Source organism: Lemur catta, chromosome 1, assembly GCF_020740605.2.
Source record: "Lemur catta isolate mLemCat1 chromosome 1, mLemCat1.pri, whole genome shotgun sequence".
Taxonomy (NCBI): Eukaryota; Metazoa; Chordata; class Mammalia; order Primates; family Lemuridae; genus Lemur; species Lemur catta.
The window spans coordinates 102,570,950-102,590,032 of record NC_059128.1 but is presented as its reverse complement, the minus strand read 5'-3'; the positions used below and the strand labels follow the sequence as shown (position 1 = coordinate 102,590,032).

General features: G+C 37.1%; 1 protein-coding gene across 2 annotated transcripts in view; it reads right to left on the bottom strand.

Annotated features, from left to right (window-relative positions):
* The window catches only part of REC114 (REC114 meiotic recombination protein), an 89,017-nt gene that overhangs the window by 10,008 nt on the left and 59,926 nt on the right, over nt 1-19,083 (bottom strand). Inside the window, exon 3 of one of the 2 annotated variants that reach the window (XM_045531631.1) lies at nt 6,221-6,304. The exons of the other annotated variant lie outside the window; for it this stretch is intronic. Within the exon in view, the coding sequence (XP_045387587.1) occupies nt 6,221-6,304 (84 nt within the window). The remainder of the gene's footprint in view (nt 1-6,220; nt 6,305-19,083) is intronic. 2 annotated transcript variants of the gene reach the window in all.

The window sequence follows — 19,083 nt, the reverse complement described above, 5'->3', positions numbered from 1 at the left end:
CCTTAAGTGGAAAATCAGTGAAGATAATACAGCAAAGTCCTGGCTCAACAAAATTTTTCTATACAGAGTAAATAAAAGAGGGAACCAGGCAGATGGCACAGTAAACAAGGCAGTGAACTTAACAATAGCAAAGCTAATATATCTCATGTTAATAACGTGTAGTGCCCTTTATTCTTAAAAAGGCCAGACTACCATACGGATCACACAGTGGAATATTGCCTTTAATTTGCTGTATGAGTTACATCCCTGGGCAAATTAGCAAATGTGGGACAGATGCAATGAAAATTTTAAAAACTCTGTCAACTACATCAAACTTATTTGATTATAAGTTTAAAAATAGATCCAGATTGTAATAACAACATAAAACCATTATTTTAGAAGTAGTTTCTTCTTTTTCTAGTCTAATATTCTGCCTAGTTTAAAGGAGTCAACGTACATAAAAGCCACCCAAAATAGGATTATATGTGCCGTATACCTTTGTTCAGTTTCTTCTGTGAAGAAGTGCAGATGCAAAGCTCAGCACTGTGACAGTCCTTTTCACTTCTTAAATACATAAACCACTGGGCTAACCCTTCTAGGCACAGTTAACAAAATCCTGTAAGTTCCTATAAACAAACAGTCCTTGATTTTCCTATTCACAATTTACACTATTAAATAGTGTAAATACAGGCAAGGCCATATATTTAGGATACAGAAAACTCTTGGCATGGCTAAGGAATGGTCAAGTATCACGTTTAGAGAATAGACACCCCATCCTTTTTTACTGCCACTGTTTCACATTTTAATTCATTTAATTTTTTTCCCTTAGTATGAAAATAACCTATTATCATTATTTCCTCTAACATTGAAAAAATATGAAAAGGAAATATATGCATATATATTAGAACATATAAACATATTTTATAGGTTATATATAATATATAGGTTATGTAGTGTATATGTATTTTTTACAATACACTGCTGTTCTGTAGCCTAATATTTTATTTAACAATATATGAAAATAGAAGTATACCTCATTACTTTTAATGGCCGAAGAGTATTCTTGTATTTAACCGGCTCTCTACTGACCAACACTTGGGTTATTTCCGGCTTTTTTCCTACTATAAACCACAAAGTTTTGATAGGCACTGTTATGCATACATCTTTGTGTATAAATGCCTGAAAGCAGACTTGCTGTGTCAAAGGATGTGTGCATTTCATATTTTCGTGCACCATGCCAGACTGCCCTGTGGCAGGATAGGACATATTTACTCCCATCAAGAGTCTGTGTACCCATTTCCCTGCCCCTTCCAACACTGGAAATCCTTATTTTTAATTTTTGTCAACCTACTAGGTTAACATAGTTGTTAAAAAATTTTGATTTATTTGATTAAAAGTGAGGTTGAATATTTTTCTTATGCTTATTGGTCATTTGCATTTTTTCTTTTGTGTATTGCCTATGCATGCCCTTAGCCATTTTTCTCTTGATGGATAATCCCAAAATTGGCAAGTCGCTGAAAGCTAACTTTCCCTGCAGAAGGGAAAGGCATTGATAAGAGAACTGTACACTGAGTTTGTGATAATACTATGAATCTTCTTTTGTAAAACTGAGCTTATTTCTTGTTTACAGCTAATTAATTAGCTGTTTCCAACTTACCCTACTTTAGACTCCACATGATGACATCTATATAAAGTACCTTTATATTAGCCATTTATTTTGGGATTCTATAATCTTTTGAGAAACAGTTAACATTAGAAATTGTAGCTCATAGCTAGCTGAAAAGCTGTATGTACAAGCAGACACTTATTAAGTGTGTAAGCAAGGCAAACATCTGAGACCAATTATGTAAGTCTAGAGGTATCTATGTGTGAGTGTACATAAGAATCAGTTTGAATAGTTAGGGTTTCTTTGGAGTGTAGTTCCAAAAAAAACGACAGGGTAGGTTAAATGTCTGATAGCCTAACTGAAGTCCTGTTTGCTTCTGTAAAATTCTCAGATAGATTTTGAGCTTATCATCTGAAGCCAGAAATACCACTTCAATCAATGTATATGAACCGAAGATAAAACCAAGGTACATCAGGAAAAATTTGAAAATTAGTTACACCTCCATTCTATATCCTCAATGCCGTGGGTTACCACAATAGAAAACTTGCTACTGGGTTAACCAAAAGGACTGTTAGATTGGAAATCTTGAGATTTATTTTTATGCCATAATTAAAAGTCAGAGCACCTTGCTGGGAAGTGAAAAGTTTTCAAGTATACCAACAGTCATAAATCACCCCAAACTGTATTCTCTAGTGACATTGGCTCATAATTACTATATTCTAAGTGATGGCTTACGTGTTAAGTTGTACCCACCCTACTTCAGAACACTTAATTTCAATTTAAAACAACTGATAGGAAATTCCCTTTTGCACAGACTCCTCGAGGAGACAAAAATGAATGATAAGTGCTTGTCTTTTTGCAATTATCCACATGTATTCACAAGAAAATCAAGGCTTCACTTTCTGGGAGGGATTAGGCCTACTAAGTGCTGACTCACGGGGTGAATAACATCTCCATGCAGAGATACCAAAGCCACTGGCTCTACAGCAGATGTTACAAAGCATCATCACACCTGGAAGATATGGAGCCCAGTAGTCCTGTGTAGAAGAAGAGCCAAGGAGACATCAGAGACCTCACAAACCCGGTGGGTTTTCCTGCTGGTTTTAGATTCATCACTCAGACCTATAAGAAATTTTCTATCACCACAAGGACCCCAATTGAAGCAGTTTTCACTACCGCTAATAGTGAATTCCTCCACTGGAGGAAATGTGAAGGGAAGTACAGAAAAATGGCTTAACCAGAGAAGGAACTTCATCATTTTCTTTCATTCTTTGTTTTGAAACCAAGAGATAATATTCAAAGCTTAGGCCAGACAAAATCACAAATTCTTCAGTGAGTTACTGGGAGTGAGAAGGAAAGAGGACAGTGGTCTAGGTTTACTCCTCTGACCAAAGTGCCCTTCAGAGAAGGACGCATAAGTCTATGTTAGCCTACCAGCCAGGACCCATTGGATCAGAACTGCTTTAAAAAAAAAGGAAACCCACCTTACACCGTAGGTAGAATTTATTTAATCTACTGATTTAGCCCAGGGAGAAAAGAAATGTAATGTTTGTTACCCACAGAATTTAAGTTATATAAAGTTGCTGTTAAAGGAATGAAAATTTTACTTCTTCCATTTGTCAATTTAAACAATAGTGTTAGTTGCATAATTCTTGGTAACTACAAGTTATCTGAGGCAAGAAGCACTAAAGATCCCGTTTGCCAGGTGAGGCAAAAAGAAGAATCTGTTGGTTCAATATTAATATATCAAATCAAAAGATTAAAGGAGGGAAAAAAACATGATCTTGAAAGGTGTCAAAAAGCATTTGATAAAATTGAATATGTAATCCTGATAAAAGTATTGGTAAATAAACTATAACTGCAAGAGTATCTCCCTTACATGGTAAAGAATATCCAATCAACAGCCAGAGATGTACTTAACGTCTAAATACTACTTCTCATGCAAGTCAGGAAGATGTCAAGGACGCCACTATAACCATATGATTACAGTGTTCTGGAAGGTCTAGACAATTCAGGAAGGTGGGGAAAGTAATAAATACATATTACTGGAAATAAAATTATTGCAGATTATAAAATTACTTTCCTAGAAATGAAACAAATTAACATAAATTATCAGAGTTAATCAAAAGTTTAGTACAGAGACAAAATTTAAATTAATTCGGAAAAATCCAATGGTAAGTAGCTGGAAATACCTTTCGGATAAAGAATATAATTTATAAGAACAGGCAAAAGGCTCCTAGCCTTAAATATTTAAAAATCTATATGGTATATGTACAAATATAATGTATAAGAATTATATAACTACACAAATTACTCTATACCTATAGTGCCTAAATAGTTTGAAGAGGAGAAAAATTAGGCAAAAGAAGTAGACAGGCGATACACAGAAAAACACGTCTAACACAAAAAATTTCCATTCTCATTAGTTATCAAAGAAATGCAAATTAAAGGAAGATGCTCATTTGTTCCTATGAACTTGGAAACTAGTTTTTAAATTTAAATTATATCACCCTGTTGGAGAGGATTTGGATAAATGAACATTCTTACACATTGCTAGTGCAGTAGAAGCACAGACAACTATCTGAAGGGCAAATCTACCAAAAAAACAAGGACTTTTATCTCAAGAATGCTGTAAACAAATCCTTATAAAAATGAAAACATTTTCATAATTGTGAAAACCTGGAGATTAGTTGGATTCTGGTGCATACAAACAATAACAGGCTTATGTAGTCATTAAGAATGTTGTAAAAGACTACATCGTGACTTGGTATAATGTTCCTGCTAGAATTCTACATGGCAAAAGAACAGATACAAAGTACTACAATCCTTATTTTATAAACTATCTATATGGCACACCCTGTTAATTGCCATGAGCCAATCCGTAACACAGGCTGAAAAAACCAAATTCTTATTTTGGTTACTCACTGAGCTTTGCAGCTGGGGACAGCGGTATTACACTGTTCTGGTCCATTTCACATAAGTTGACAACCTGGGCGTTGTGGGTGGTGGAGAGACTTAAAGGAAAGTTTATGCTCTCCTTATAAAAGGGACAGGTGAAGCTGACCTTCCTTTAATGGAAATATGGAGGCGCGGCAGCCATTGTGCAGCTGTGAGGGAGAGGCTAAGAGAATTACAGAGATGTCGCCATGGATGCTGTTGTGTTGCTGAACCAATGCTAGTAACTGCTTGTTTCTGAATTTCTTACTAAGTGAAAAAAGAAACTTACTTTTTTAGGCTAATATATATTATGGCTGAGTTTTCGGTTACATGCATCTGAACACAATCCTAACTGATAGAATAGATATGCCTAGTAAAAACTTCAAAATGTTAATGATTATTTTTGAGTGGTCAAATTATGGTTGACTTTCACTTTGCTTTTCATAGTTAAAAATTTTAATAATAATATGTAATTAGAAACAAAACTCAAATATCAAACACAGTATGGTGTAATCCTGGACTGGGGTGAGAAGACCAAGGGGCAGCCTGGTTCTCTGACAGCTAGTCATAACCTTGGCTACTGGCGTAAGTTAAATTCAGTTTCCTCAAATGTAAAATGAAAACAAGGGTTCTTGAATGTTTTTGGAGCGTGTGCTTCGGCAGTCTGGTGAGCCAGTGGACCCCTTTTCAGAACAATGTTTTAAATCACAAAATGTACAAGATTACAAAGGAAACCAATTATACTGAATTAGTTTATTACAATATTAAAACACTAATTTGTGAACTAATAACATATGCTTCTTTATTAATGTATTCAATAAAAGATCTAGCAGGAGGACTAATAAACACCTTAATTTGGAGGTAGTGATGAGCATAAATGTCATTTGAGATATCTGAAACAACTGCAGTGTGATATGGAAGTACCTGTGATTTCCATTGGTGAGAAGGTCTGAAATTACATTCATAATGGAAGGAAATAATACATTTCAATTAGAGGTCAGTGAAAGATCCCTGGAAGTTCATGGGCCCCCTGAATTCTATGGGGACCCTGTGGGGGTCTGTGTACCCCAGGTTAAGACCTTTTCACTAGATGCTCTTGAAGACCTGTTCTAACTGTCAGAGTCTATGGGTCCATCAAAAATTTGTATCTTTCACCTAAATTTCAATATCTACTCAGTGAATATCAACAGATTGGTTTTTATAGTTATATCTGAAGAAAAATAATTCAGGTGATTAGTCTGCATGTTTCTTTGATGAGGATCATTCTTTATGTGTAGTACAGCTAGAGAGCAAATGAAGGGGAATTTCATTTTTTAATATTAAAAAGGGGAAAAATGAAAAGACATATTCAGCGAAGCATTTGAAAATACACACCTTTTTAAAGATCTAAATAGCAAGACAAACAATGATGTGCTCCGCCACCTCCCAGCTTGTGCTTGGGGGATGGAGGAGGGTTGCACAACACCATTAGACACGTACTGACAAATCAATCAAAGCCCTGTCCTCCTGCTCACGAGGCTTCTGCCTCTGTACACTCCCTGTCTCATGTTTTGCTCATAATATAAACCTTTTCTGAAAGATGTGTGTTCTTCCCAGTACCATTTCACCTACAAAGAGAAGTTCCCCCATCGCCCCCCACACACAAGAGTAAGATCATTAGCTTAAAAATATTTAGCTGCACAGCCAACTTTATCTTGCCTTTATCGTTGTTCCAAACAACAGACAGTCCATGCGTCTTACAATCTTCAACCATTTCTTGCTACCAATGAGTGAAAACCCTTCCTGGAACAAAATAATGGCAAAATTAGCAACAGAAGCAAAAAGAGACATGAAGAATAGCTATGGTGCAGCTGCTTTCCGTTAGAAAGCTGTATCTTTATTTACTCTGTAGCTTAAGCACAATAGAAATGACTCAGTAGCACCAGTCGCCAAGGCTGGCCCTTATAACGCTAAGTCCCCGTGTCCTGGTGCTCTTCCTACAGGATCAGCATTAACAGTCAACCTTTTTCTCTTCTTAATCTTTTCATATTGAAAATCAATAAAATATTAAAAATAGTAAATGTCCGTAGTCCAAATTGCTATAAATTCATTTTTATGTCTCTAGAATTTGCCAAAATATAACTATATATTCCAAAAAAACAAAGGTTTCATTATCCTAATTTATCAGCTTTCTGGCACATCTCTAACTACATAGTGACGTTTGTTTGCATAAGAATCTTAATTTCAGATTCCTATGAATGGGAAAATTTGAAGCAATTTGTTTTTGGACAGGGAATGTTTAGTTCTTTATTTCCATCTGAAAAAACAAACCAAAAAAAGGCAAAGAGGGCAGTAGAGGGCACACAAGTCTCAAAAGAAGGATAACAGTTGGCTCCTTAAAGTGAAAAGATGAACTTTTTCTGTGGTTTATTAACAGGGTGAATGGAACGGACGATCTGATGATTGTGGCAGCCCTTCAGCTCCAACTGTTGTTAGTGGGTTTCCTCAGTTAGGCAGCCCATGGAGCTAGAATGAGTTTAGCACATGGTAAAACTATTCCAGGGAACTGATTAACTGACAGCAGGCAAAAACTGCATGCAAACTGCCTTTCTGCCCTCCTCTCTGGGGAGGCTGCCAGAGTAACTGGAGAATTCCCTAACTCTTAGAAAACAGAAGAAAATGTAGTTCCTATTCATTCTAACCCTCACAAAATCCCTCTTCCTAAATCTGAATATGATGAAAGTTGCAGAAATTTACATTCTGGGAAAACAGTATGGGTTCATTCATTGATGTTTTTCATTTAAAGAAAAATCAATTATAAAATGCTGAGTCTATGCATTTTATCATCAATAGAAGATTTTCTTTAGGTTTTTTTAATGGAAAAGGAAGTTAGGCAAACCATTTTGTGATTGATTTTTAAAACTCAGAATTAGCAGAAAGAAATGTGTTAATTATTATATCCAAGAAAATGCAAATAATTGTAATTTCAAATGGCAGTATATGGGGAACTTGGCATTCACACACACCACTGCTGGGAGTGCAAATTGGTACGAGGCTTATGGAGGGCAATTTGGCAGTATCAAGATTACAAATGCATTTACCCTTTGACCCCGCAATCCCCATGCTGGGAATTCATTTACAGCTCAACCTGCACACGTATGAAGTGATGCATGTACAAGGTTAAGCATTTCTGCATTTTTTTTTTTTTAGCAGCAGAAGATTGGAAACCACTCAAGTATACATCAAAAATAGACTGGTTAAATAAATTATGGTAATCTACACAATGGAATACCATACAGCTGCAAAAAGTAATAAATGCTCTATATCAGCACTGTCGGGTAGAAACAGAATTTGAGCCACATATGTGACTTAAAAGTTTCTAGTATCCCTTCAAAAAACAAAAAGAAATTGGTGGAATTAACCTTAATATTTTATTTAACCTAATATATTAAAAACATTTCAACATATAAACAATGTAAGACATTTTGGAGATAGTTTAAATTTTTTTTGTACCAAGTCTTTGAAATCTGGTATGTGTTTTACACTGAAACCACATCTCAATTTGGATGTTGTATTTCAGTGGTTAAAGTGAAATGTAGTCCTACCAAACCAATAAAGTTCAGTTTAATAGAAAAATATTTTATACTCCTTCCATTTGTAAATCTAAATTTAAATTAAATAAAATTTAAAATTCTACTTTTTAGTTGCACCAGCCACATTTCAAGTGCTCCATAGCCACGTGCGGTTAGTAGTGACCTTCTTGGACAGTGCAGCTCTGTATCAACTTATCTCTAAGGTGTATTGTTAAGCAAGAAAGCAAGCTACAGAACAACGTCCATAATATGCTACCTTTTGTGTAAGAAAGGGAGGGAACATAATAACGTATATTCGTATTTGCTTATATTTACATAAAGAACTGAAAGGACCAATGCACAAGAGACTAATAAAAACGTGATCTGCAGGGAGTGAGAGTAACATGCCGACAGGCAGGGAGGGCGGAAGAGCTTTCACTATATGTGCCTTTTTATATTGCCCTGATCTCTGGACTACGTAAGCCTCTTGTGCCTGTACACGGGAACACCTGTGCCTGCACGGGATACCCATTCCAACACGGCACGAACTTAAGAAGAGGCAGAAGCAGGACCTGGGAGAGGGTGTGGCCTTCCTCCCTGACAGCGCCTCTTTGTTGAGCCACTTTATAGGGCTCTTCGTCAATTTGTCCAAACCATTTTGCCCTAGAACTCCTATATCTCTTCCCTCTGCCTCCTTCTCCTGACTTTTTTGCCTAATTAACCTCTAATTGTTCATGTCACACCTAACCTCAACTAGGTCGCCTTGTTACACTTTCCCTTAACACTCTACTTCCTTCCATAGCATGTGTCATTGTGTGTCTGTGTGTGTCTGTGTGTCTGTAGTGATTATTTTCTCAAGGCCTACTTTTTGCTAGACTATAAGCCCCTCAAGGGCAGGGACTAAGTTTGTTTTGTTCACTGTGAATATATAGCACCTACTGTAGTGTTTGACACTGGAAAGTGCTTCAGTAAGTTTTACTGAGTGAATTAATAAAAGAATGAAACCTTTATTAAAATTAATTAAAAGAATATTTCTCCAGGTGTGGTGGCTCATGCCTGTAATCCTAACACTCCCTTGGGAGGCTGAGGCAGGAAGATTGCTTGAGGGCAGGAGTTGGAGGCTGCAGTGAGCCATGATGATGCCATGGCACTCCATCCTGGGTGACGGAGCAAGATGCTGTCTCAAAAAAAATAAATAAATAAAATAAAATATATATATATATATATGCATATATATATATATTTCATGCCAGTATCATTTCTTGAGAGCAATGAGCACCACAAATCTACTACCTGTCCCATGATGTAGAGCACCTTACTTTTATTTGACTTATACTAATCTTGTTCAAAATTCAGAAAGAACTCTTTCATCCTAATGCTGAGATTTAGTAAAGAGGCCTGTGTACCTAACCACTCACCCTTCGTAAGTTCCCAGATTTCAATAATTGACCTGCTTCTCTGTGGAAATCCACCGATTGGAATCTCCCTAAGGCTTATCCCTCTGATGAATTCAGTTTAGCTCAACGACGGCTCTTCTGTGCAGCCTTTTCTGACCTGCTCACAGGTAAGTGACCTGCTCTGTGCTCCCATAGCGCGTTGTGCTTGGAGCCACTAAACACGCGGCTAACGTCACTGAGCTCCTACTGTGGCTGGCCACTGTGCTAGGTAGGGGTTTAAAAAAAAAAGACACAGAATCTGCCTAAGAAGAGGGGAGAATGTCAGAATCACCCAGGCAGCTTCTTCCATTGGTGTTTGGGATACTATTCCACCATCTGGTCAAGAATCACTGCCCTCGGAAGCCACTGTCAACTGCTAAGTCTGTCATGACGCTTGGAAGTGCTGAGGTAGAAAAAGGGTTGAGAACTGATAGTATGGAGTGGGAAGGAAGAGTGGAGACCTCCAGGAAACACCAAATTTACCATCAGACAAAAGACCAGGAGCTGACACCAGGAACTAACGTCCAGGATAGAGTAAGAGGGGTGAGAGTTGCAAGTAGGGGACGGCCAGCAGTGGCAGGTGATGCCCAGGGACAGGGTGGACACAAGGCTGACAAGTCTGTGGGGCACCCAGCAGTGGGAGGGGCCACACCCTGCCCTGTCTGTGTGTCTGTCGCCCTCCCCTTGCTCTCTTTTGGGTCCCACCTTGCTGCAAACTCCGTGACAGCAAGAGTTGGGTTTCTTTGTGTCCAGAATGTCTGTTGAAGGAAAAAGAAGAATGCCAAACTCTGGTACATGGTTGACACCCCGATTTCCTCCGATCCGCCTCCTTGAAGGGCACTGGCCAAAATGCCACATGATGCCAAGGTGGGCATCCCATACACTTTATATAAAGAGGGCCTCAAGCTTCGGTTTGCATGCATTATAAATTATGAAATGCATTCCTAGATTCTAGTTATCCACGCTCTTTGGCCCTTGTTACCATATATAACGAAGAGCTGACATCAAGGGAAGGGGAAAAGGACTGAAATAAAACAGAAAGAATGTACACAATTGGAAGTCCAAGGATGGTGAGAACAACTCCCTGTGCTTTCAACTCTACTGAGTCTGTTTGACTCTGTCATTGAGCTAGTTTCTTCAGTATCTCGGACACCTCTCAGCTCTGACTCCGCCTAGCAAGGAAGCAAGCCACCCAGGCAGATGCCATGGGGATCACTGGCATTTAGCTGGGTACGTTCCCTTAAAAGCCTTCCAGTTATGATTTCATAAAAGTTGTGAAGAAAACAGCATTTTACTTTTGTAGAAATGACAATTATAAATGTTCACACTTGCTATAAAACCCTGATTCAGAGGAAAATAGCATAGGAGAATAAGGATGCAAAAATAACTTGATGACTAACCATTTGACAATCTACCTTGTCCCCAGGCCCAGAGGACCAAAAGGGCTTCTTGATAAATGTGAGAAGGTGTTTTGGTGCCAGGTGATTTATTTAAAAATTAGATCCTGGCTTAAGCTTCAGGGTTGTGTTTCTGACTCACTTTCCCAGAGCTCAGGGTTTGTAAGGTTCAAATTGCACTGAAAACTGGAAAAAAAAAAAAAAAGAGCTGCTACAAAATATGAAGGAAACAATGTGAAGAGGGAAGAAAGCAAGCAAAATAATTGGGATTTTTAAAAATTAAATTTTAATAGTCATAACCAATTAGGTATTAAGTTAATAAAAGGGAGCAATGAGGTAGATAAAAAGATAATATCATGTCTCCGATTGAGACAGCTCAAAATAAGACGCCCATTTAATAACTTACTTTATTTTGGAGCTATATTTTTCCTGACTCATAAAATAACCAGTTTGGTTTCACGCTGAACCACAGGATGTTTGGGAGGAGTAAGATAAATGAAAATTAATAAATGTTAATTTACCATCCAGAAATCATGATATGCTATGAAAAGTCACTATTTGTTCCAAAAATATTTACTAAGGATCTATATGTGCCAGGTCCTATGACTGACACTAAGGATAAAAGTCAAGTGGTCCCTGCCCTCAAGGATTTTTTGATTTCTGGGGGAAATCAAAAAAGTGGCTAATAACAGTAACAATCAACATGGGAAGTTCCACGTTTCCACAGAGCACAGGAAAGAGGCATCAGAGCACTAGGCCCAGAGGAAATGGTCTTTGACCTGATTTTTAAAGAACTTTTATTTTGAAATAATTGATTTATTTTTAACTCTGCAGTGTGAATTTTCCAACATATAGAGAAAATAGTAAAATAGTATGATGAACCATTCATCATGTACTCATCTTCCACTTTCCACAGTTTCCGTAATGTGGCCAATCTTAATTCACTCATACCCACACTTAGTAACCCCCGCTTCCTGGATTATTCTGAAGCATATCCTGATATCTGTAAATATCTCAGAATGAATCTCTAAAAAAGCTAAAAAAGCTAAGGTCTCTTTTTAAAACAGAACCACAAAACCATTATCACACCTTTAAAAATTAACAATTGCTTAATGTTGTCAAAAATCTTTGTGGTTTACATTTCTCTGATTATCTTGGGTTTTTTTACATTGTTTTAGTTTTTGAAAAGAGATATGAATAAGGTCCACATATTGTGATACTTGATTGATATGTCTGTTAAGTCTCTCTTAAACTGTTGATTCTTCCTTTCATCTCTTTTTTTTCCTTGCAATTTTTTGTTGAAGAAACTGGGTCATCAGTCCTCTAGATCAGGGGTCGACAATTTTTTTCTGTAAGGCCAGTGAGTAAATCTCCCAGGCATTGTGGACCATAGTCTCTGATGCACCTACTCAACCCTGCGCTGGCGTGAAAGCAGCCACAGACGGTGAACAAACGAGCATGGCTGTCTTCCAACAAAATTTTATTTAGGAACACTGAAATTGGACTTTCATGTAATTTTCACATCTCACAAAATAATATTCTTCTTTTGAATTTTTTCAAACATTTGAAAATGTAAAAACTATTCTTAGCTCAAAAGCTATACAAAAACAGGCAACGAGCCAGATATATCCCATGGGCCATTGTTTGCCAACTCCTGCCCTAGAGTTACCCTCACTAAATTTTGTTATTGTATCTCCATGGTGTCTTTTTAATATGTACCTCTGTCTCTTGTAATTCTTGTAAAGTGGTAGTCAGATTAAAAAGCTTGATCAGATTTAGGCTGGATTTTTTTCCCCCCTCAGATTTGTAACACTATTTCCTAGGTTTTGGTGTGTGATTCCACAGGAGGTACAGTGTCTTTTTTTCCTTTTCTGTGCAGTTAGCAGCCATTGATGATCGCTGCTTAGATTCATTAATTCATCAGGGATTGCAAAATGCCCCTCGTCAGCAAGAAGAAGCCAAATCAGTGGTCTGCTCTTTCCCTTCTCATTTGCCCACACCTCGGGAATGAGGTTGGGTAAAAGCCCAGGGAGTAATTGAAACCACCCTTTACAAATTAATAAAGGGGTCCAAGGCAAGAACTGAGGTAAGGCCCTAAAACTCTGCAAAGGCACAGGCATAGCTAAAAATAATGATAATGATAATGACCAGTCACTGTCCCCTTGTTTGCTTTCCCATAATTGCTACTCAGGAGTCACACAGCTGATAGTGATAAAGATTCCTAACTTTCCCTATAAGTAACATCACCCTTGTGAAAATTAAGGCTAGTGTTTGATATATCTTCCAGGCCCTGCATTCTGGGCGAATGGAGGACCCACCCAGACCAGTGGCCCATACCAAGGAACTGACTCAACTGGTATTGCGACCTCTGCCCAAGAACCGACAGAGCTAAGAAGACAGTGTCTGCACCTCTGTGGTTCTGCCCTGAACCCAGCCAATTAGCAGGCACCACTGCCTAGCCTTTTGCCCACCAAACTGCCTTTAAAAACCCTTTCTTCTAAATTTTTGGGGAGATGAATTTGAGAAATTCCTCCCATCTCCTCACATGGCACTTACTATATTAAACTCTTTCTCTGCTGCGACACTTGCTGTCTCAGGGTACTGGCTTCGTCTTGGGCCCTGGACGGTGAATCTGGTTGGGTGGTAACACTAGCATCTTCAGGGGAGAGTACCCCAAAGATGACGACATAGAGGGAGGGCTTCAGAAACCTACAAAGGGGCTCCTGAATCTCTGGCTAAATAGCAATAGTACATATGCAGAATGAGATCCCACAAGACTGAGCAAGAACAATTTCTGGAAAAATAAGAATCACCAGGAAGTATAAGCCAAACAGTCCCAGAATTCCACAGGTCTGGGAATTGTTTAAGTTACAACTAGCTACGGAAGAGAGTTCACTGAATACAGAGGACATTCAGTAGAAAACACACCTTAGGAGTATTGCTAAATTTGTCCCAGGGTAAAGGCTACTTTAGACCCAAGAGATTAAAAATAAGATTCAAAAGGGTCAGAGTGATTACAAGTAACTTAATTAATTGCTTGAAAAAAATTCAACACCCTTTAAAGGGACATAAGAACCAGCATTCAGCAATATAAAAGTCATAATATCTGACATCTGATAAAAAATTACTAAACATATGAAAAACCAGCAAATGACTCATAGACTCAAGAAAAATGAGTCAATAGAAACAAGCTCAGAAATACAAGAGAACAAAATTAGCAGAAAAAAGTATTTAAAAAGCTATTTCATGAATATGCTCCATATACTCAAAACATTAAAAAAATGAACATAATAAGGAAAAATGGAAAATATAAAAGAACCAAATATAATAAAATTATAAAGAGAAATAAAATATCTGAAATTAGAAAATATGATCTACACAAAAGAGGGAAAAATACCAGAAATATATGAGTATATAATAAAAGGAATTTTCTTCCTTATATTTTAATTTCTATAACAGATAATAGACTTTTTTCAAAACAATATGAATGTACTCTACACTACTGAACTGTACTCTTAAAAATGGTTAAGATGGTAAATTTTATGTTATGTATATTTTGCCACAATTTTAAAAAATCTGCCATAAAATAAAATGCTAGTTAACTTACAAAATATCCTTAAAAACAAATTAGATACTCTCAAGTTGTCTTATCAGAGTAGGTGCCAATAAAAGATACAGTGAGAAAAAAGATAATAAACTTTTAAAAGCAAAATGTATTGTGGAGTTTATAACATATTCAGAAGTAAAACATATGACGACAGCACAAAGGAAGAGAATGGGCAAATGGAAGTACACTATTGTAAGTTTCGTACATTGCACCCAAAGTGGCGTATTTGAAGACAGGTTGTGATCCGTTAAAGATGCACACGGTAAACCCTACAGCAACCATGCTGGGCAGGGATAAAGAAGGAGTAGCCAATAGTGAAGATGAAATGGAATCCTACAAAACACTGGATTAATCCAAAAGGAAGTAGATAGGAAAAGAAGGAAAAAAGAAACAAAAAACAGATGTGATAAACAGAAAACAAAAGGCAAGATGGTAGACTTAAGCTCACACAGAAATAATGCTAAATGCAAATGGTCCAAACACTCCAAATAAAAAGAAGAGGTTGTCAGTATAGATTTAATAAGCAAGATCCAACTATATTCTGTCTAGAAGGAATTAACTCTGAATGTAACAGATAAGTTAAAAACAAAAGGACAGAAAAAGATATGCCATTTAAACACTAATCATAAGAACACTAGAGTGGCTATATCAATATCAAATATATGTCAGAGCAAAGATTATTACCAGGGATAAAGAGGAATATGTCCTTATGATAAAGGGTTAAATTCATTAAGAATACCTAACAATTCTAAATGTGCACATACCCAATAGCAGATATTCAAAATACAGGAAGCAAAAACTGACAGAACTGAAAGAAAAAATAAATCCACAATTATAATTAGAAACATCAAAACTCCTCTTTCAGCAATTGATAGACTGAGTATCAGGTAGGGAATGTAGAGCACAACGCTATCCACCAACTTGACCTAATTAACATTCATAGAATACTCAACCTTAGCAGCAGAATATACATAAAACAAACATAAGGATGGGCAATCCACAGGGCCATAAAATAAATCTGGTTTTATGAAAATGGAAATAATATAGGTTTTTAAAAGAAGACTGAAATACTATAGAGTAGGCTTTCTGAGCACAACAGAATTAAATTAGAAAAAACTTACATAAAGATAACTGGGAAATCCCCAAGTATTTAGAAATTAAATAATACAATTTTATTTTTTTATAGGTTTAGTTTCTTTATTTGCTGTTTTTAAAATCAATATCACATATATCAAACACCTATTATGTGAGAAATACATTTCATCCTGTTTGCCTCCCCCTTTTTATCATGTGCTCATTCTGTAAGAATCTCTGTTAGAAGGTTGGTCTCCCTGTTTATCACATTGTGCTCAGATGTAACACTTTTGGTTCAGATTCCAGAGCAACAATAAAGCTGAAAATATTTCCAGTCCTTATGTTTTTTTCAACATGAAGCAGAGTCCCAGCACATGCTCCCGCCAGCTGCTCCCAGCTCTTCCCCACCTCTGTGTGTCTCTCTGGGAGGTTTATGCACCTCATAGACACTGACAACTCACACTGAAGGCCATGTGGACAGCCATACTCCAGGCACTGTCCTTCCCCGCTTGGTTCCACTCTCCAGTCCAAAGTTTCACACCATCTTGGAGAAGGTTGGCTCCCTCAAAACAAAGTTATGCTATCACTATGTCTCTAGACCCAGAATAGTGCCCAGCACGTGGCAGAAGGTCAATAATTCTTGAATCAAATGTGGTACATTCACAAAAACATGCTGTTTACTTGTTTACCCCTTTTTTTCTTTTCTATTTCAGAATATTATAGGGGTACAAACGCTTTGGTCACATAAATTGCCTTTGCACCACCCAAGTCAAACCTACAAGCACGCCCATCCCCCAAACAGTGTGCACTGAACCCATTAGGTGTGAATTTACCCGTCCCCTCCCACCTGCCCAATCCCCGTTGACTGTTACTTCCATATGTGTATATAAGTGTTGATTGATGAGTACCAATTTAATGGTGAGTACATGTGGTGTTTGTTTTTCCACTCTTGTGATACTTCACTTAGAAGAATGGGCTCCAGCTTCATCCAGGATAACACAAGAGGTATTAGTTCCCCATTTTTTTTTATGGCTGAGTAGTACTCCATGGTATATCTATACCACATTTTATTAATCCACTCATGTATTGATGGGCACTTGGGTTGTTTTCACATGTTTGCAATTAAGAATTATGCTGCTATTACTATAAACATTGGAGTACAGATACGTACTCTATGTCTTTTTTTTTTCTTTTGGGTAAATAACCAGTAGTGGGATTGCTGGATCTTTAAATGGTAGTTCTACTTTTAGTTCTTTGAGGTATCTCCATACTACTTTCCATAGAAGTTGTACTAGTTTGCAGTCCCACCAGCAGTGTATGAGGGTTCCTATCACTCCGCATCCACAGAAGCATTTGTTGTTTTGGGACTTTTTGATAAAAGCCATTCTCACTGCAGTTAAGTGATACCTCATTGTGGTTTTGATTTGCATTTCCGTGATGATTAGAGATGTGGAGCATTTTTTCATAGGTTTGTTGGCCATTAGTCTATCTTCTTTTGAAAAGTTTCTGTTCATATCCTTTGCCCACTTTTTAATGGGGTTGTTTTATTTTTTCTTGCTGATTTGCCTGAGTTCTTTATAGATTCTAGTTACCAGCCCTTTGTTGGATGTATAACATGCAAATATTTTCTCCCGTTCTATAGGTTGTCTATTTGCTCTAATGATTGTTTCCTTGGCTGTACAGAAGCCTTTTAATTTAATCAGGTCCCATTTATTTATTTTTGCTGTTGCTATGATTGCTTTTGGGGTCTTCTTCATAGATTCTTTGCCTAGGCTAATGTCTATAAGAGGTTTTCCAATATTTTCTTCTAGAATTATTATGGTTTCATGCCTTGGGTTTAAGTCTGTTATCCATCATGTGTTGATTTTTATGAGAGGTGAGAGGTGCGGATCCTGTTTCAGTCTTCTACATGTGGCTATCCAATTTTCCCAGCACCATTTATTAAATAGGAATTCTTTTCCCCAGTGTATGTTTTTGTCTGCTTTGTCAAAGATCAGATGGCAATATGAGGATGGTTTTATATTTGGGTTCTTTGCTCTGTTCCATTGGTCTATGGCTATGTTCTTGTGCCAGTACCATGCTGTTTTGGTTACTATAGCCTTGTAGTATAGCTTGAAGTCTGGTAAATTGATGTCTCCCCAATTTGTTCTTTTTGCTTAAGATTGCTTTTGCTATACAGGGTCTTCTCTGGTTCCATACAAAGCGTAGAATTATTCTTTCCAGATTTGCAAAAAATGATGTTGGTATTTTAATAGGGATTGTACTGAATCCATAGATCACTTTGGGTAGTATGGACATTTTAACAATGTTGATTCTGCTGATCCACAAACATGGTATGGTTTTCCATCTGTTTATGTCTTCTGCTATTTCCTTCCCTCAGTGTTTTGTAGTTTTCCCTGTAGAGGTCTTTCACCTCCTTAGTTAAATAGATTCCTAGGTATTTAATTTTCTTTGTTGCTATTATGAAAAGTATTAGTCTTTGATCTGGTTCTCAACTTGACTGTTGTTGGCGTATACGAATGCTACTGATTTGTGTACATTGATTTTGTAACCTGAGACTTTGCTGAATTTATTTATCAGTTCCAGTAGTCTCTTGGCAGATTCTTCTGGGTTTTCTAGATATAAGATCATATCATAAGCAAAGAGTAATAGTTTGACCTGTTCTGCCCCCATTTGGATGCCCTTGATTTCCCTCTCTTGTCTGATTGCTCTGGTAGGACTTCCAGCACTGTGTTGAATAGAAGTGGTGATAGAGGGCAACAGCCTTGTCTGCTTCCAGTTCTAAGTGGGAATGCTTTCAATTTTTCCCTGTTCAGTGTGATGTTGGCTGTGGGTTTGTTGTATCTGGCTTTTAATATTTTTAGGTAAGTCCCCTCTATGCCTATTTTGTTAAGCGTTCTTATCATAAAAGGGTGCTGAATTTTGTCAAATGCATTTTCTGGTGTCTACTGAGAGGATCATATGATCTTTGTTTTTGCTTCTATTTATGTGGTGAATTACATGTATAGATTTGCATATGTTGAACCATCCCTGCATCTCTGAGATGAAGCCCACTTAATCTTGATGGATTATTTTTTTGATGAGCAGCTAAATTTGGTTTGGTAGGATTTTACTGAGAATTTTTGCATCTATATTAATAAGAGATATTGGTCTGCAGTTTTCTTTTTGTTGAATCCTTTCTTGGCTTTGGTATCAAGGTGATGTTGGCTTTGTAAAACATGTTGGGGAGGATCCCTTCCTTCTCGATGTTGTGGAATAATTTCTGCAAGATAGGTACCAGTTCTTCTTTGTAGATCTGGTAAAATTCGGATATGAAACCACCTGGCCCAGGACTTTTTTTTTTTTTTTTTTGGAAGATTTTTTATTGCTGCTTCAGTTTCTGTACTTGATATGGGTTTGTTCAGAAATTCTATTTCTTCCTGATTGAGCCTAGGGAAGCTGTGTGTTTCTAAGAATTTGTCCATTTCCTCCACATTTTCAAGTTTATATGCATAAA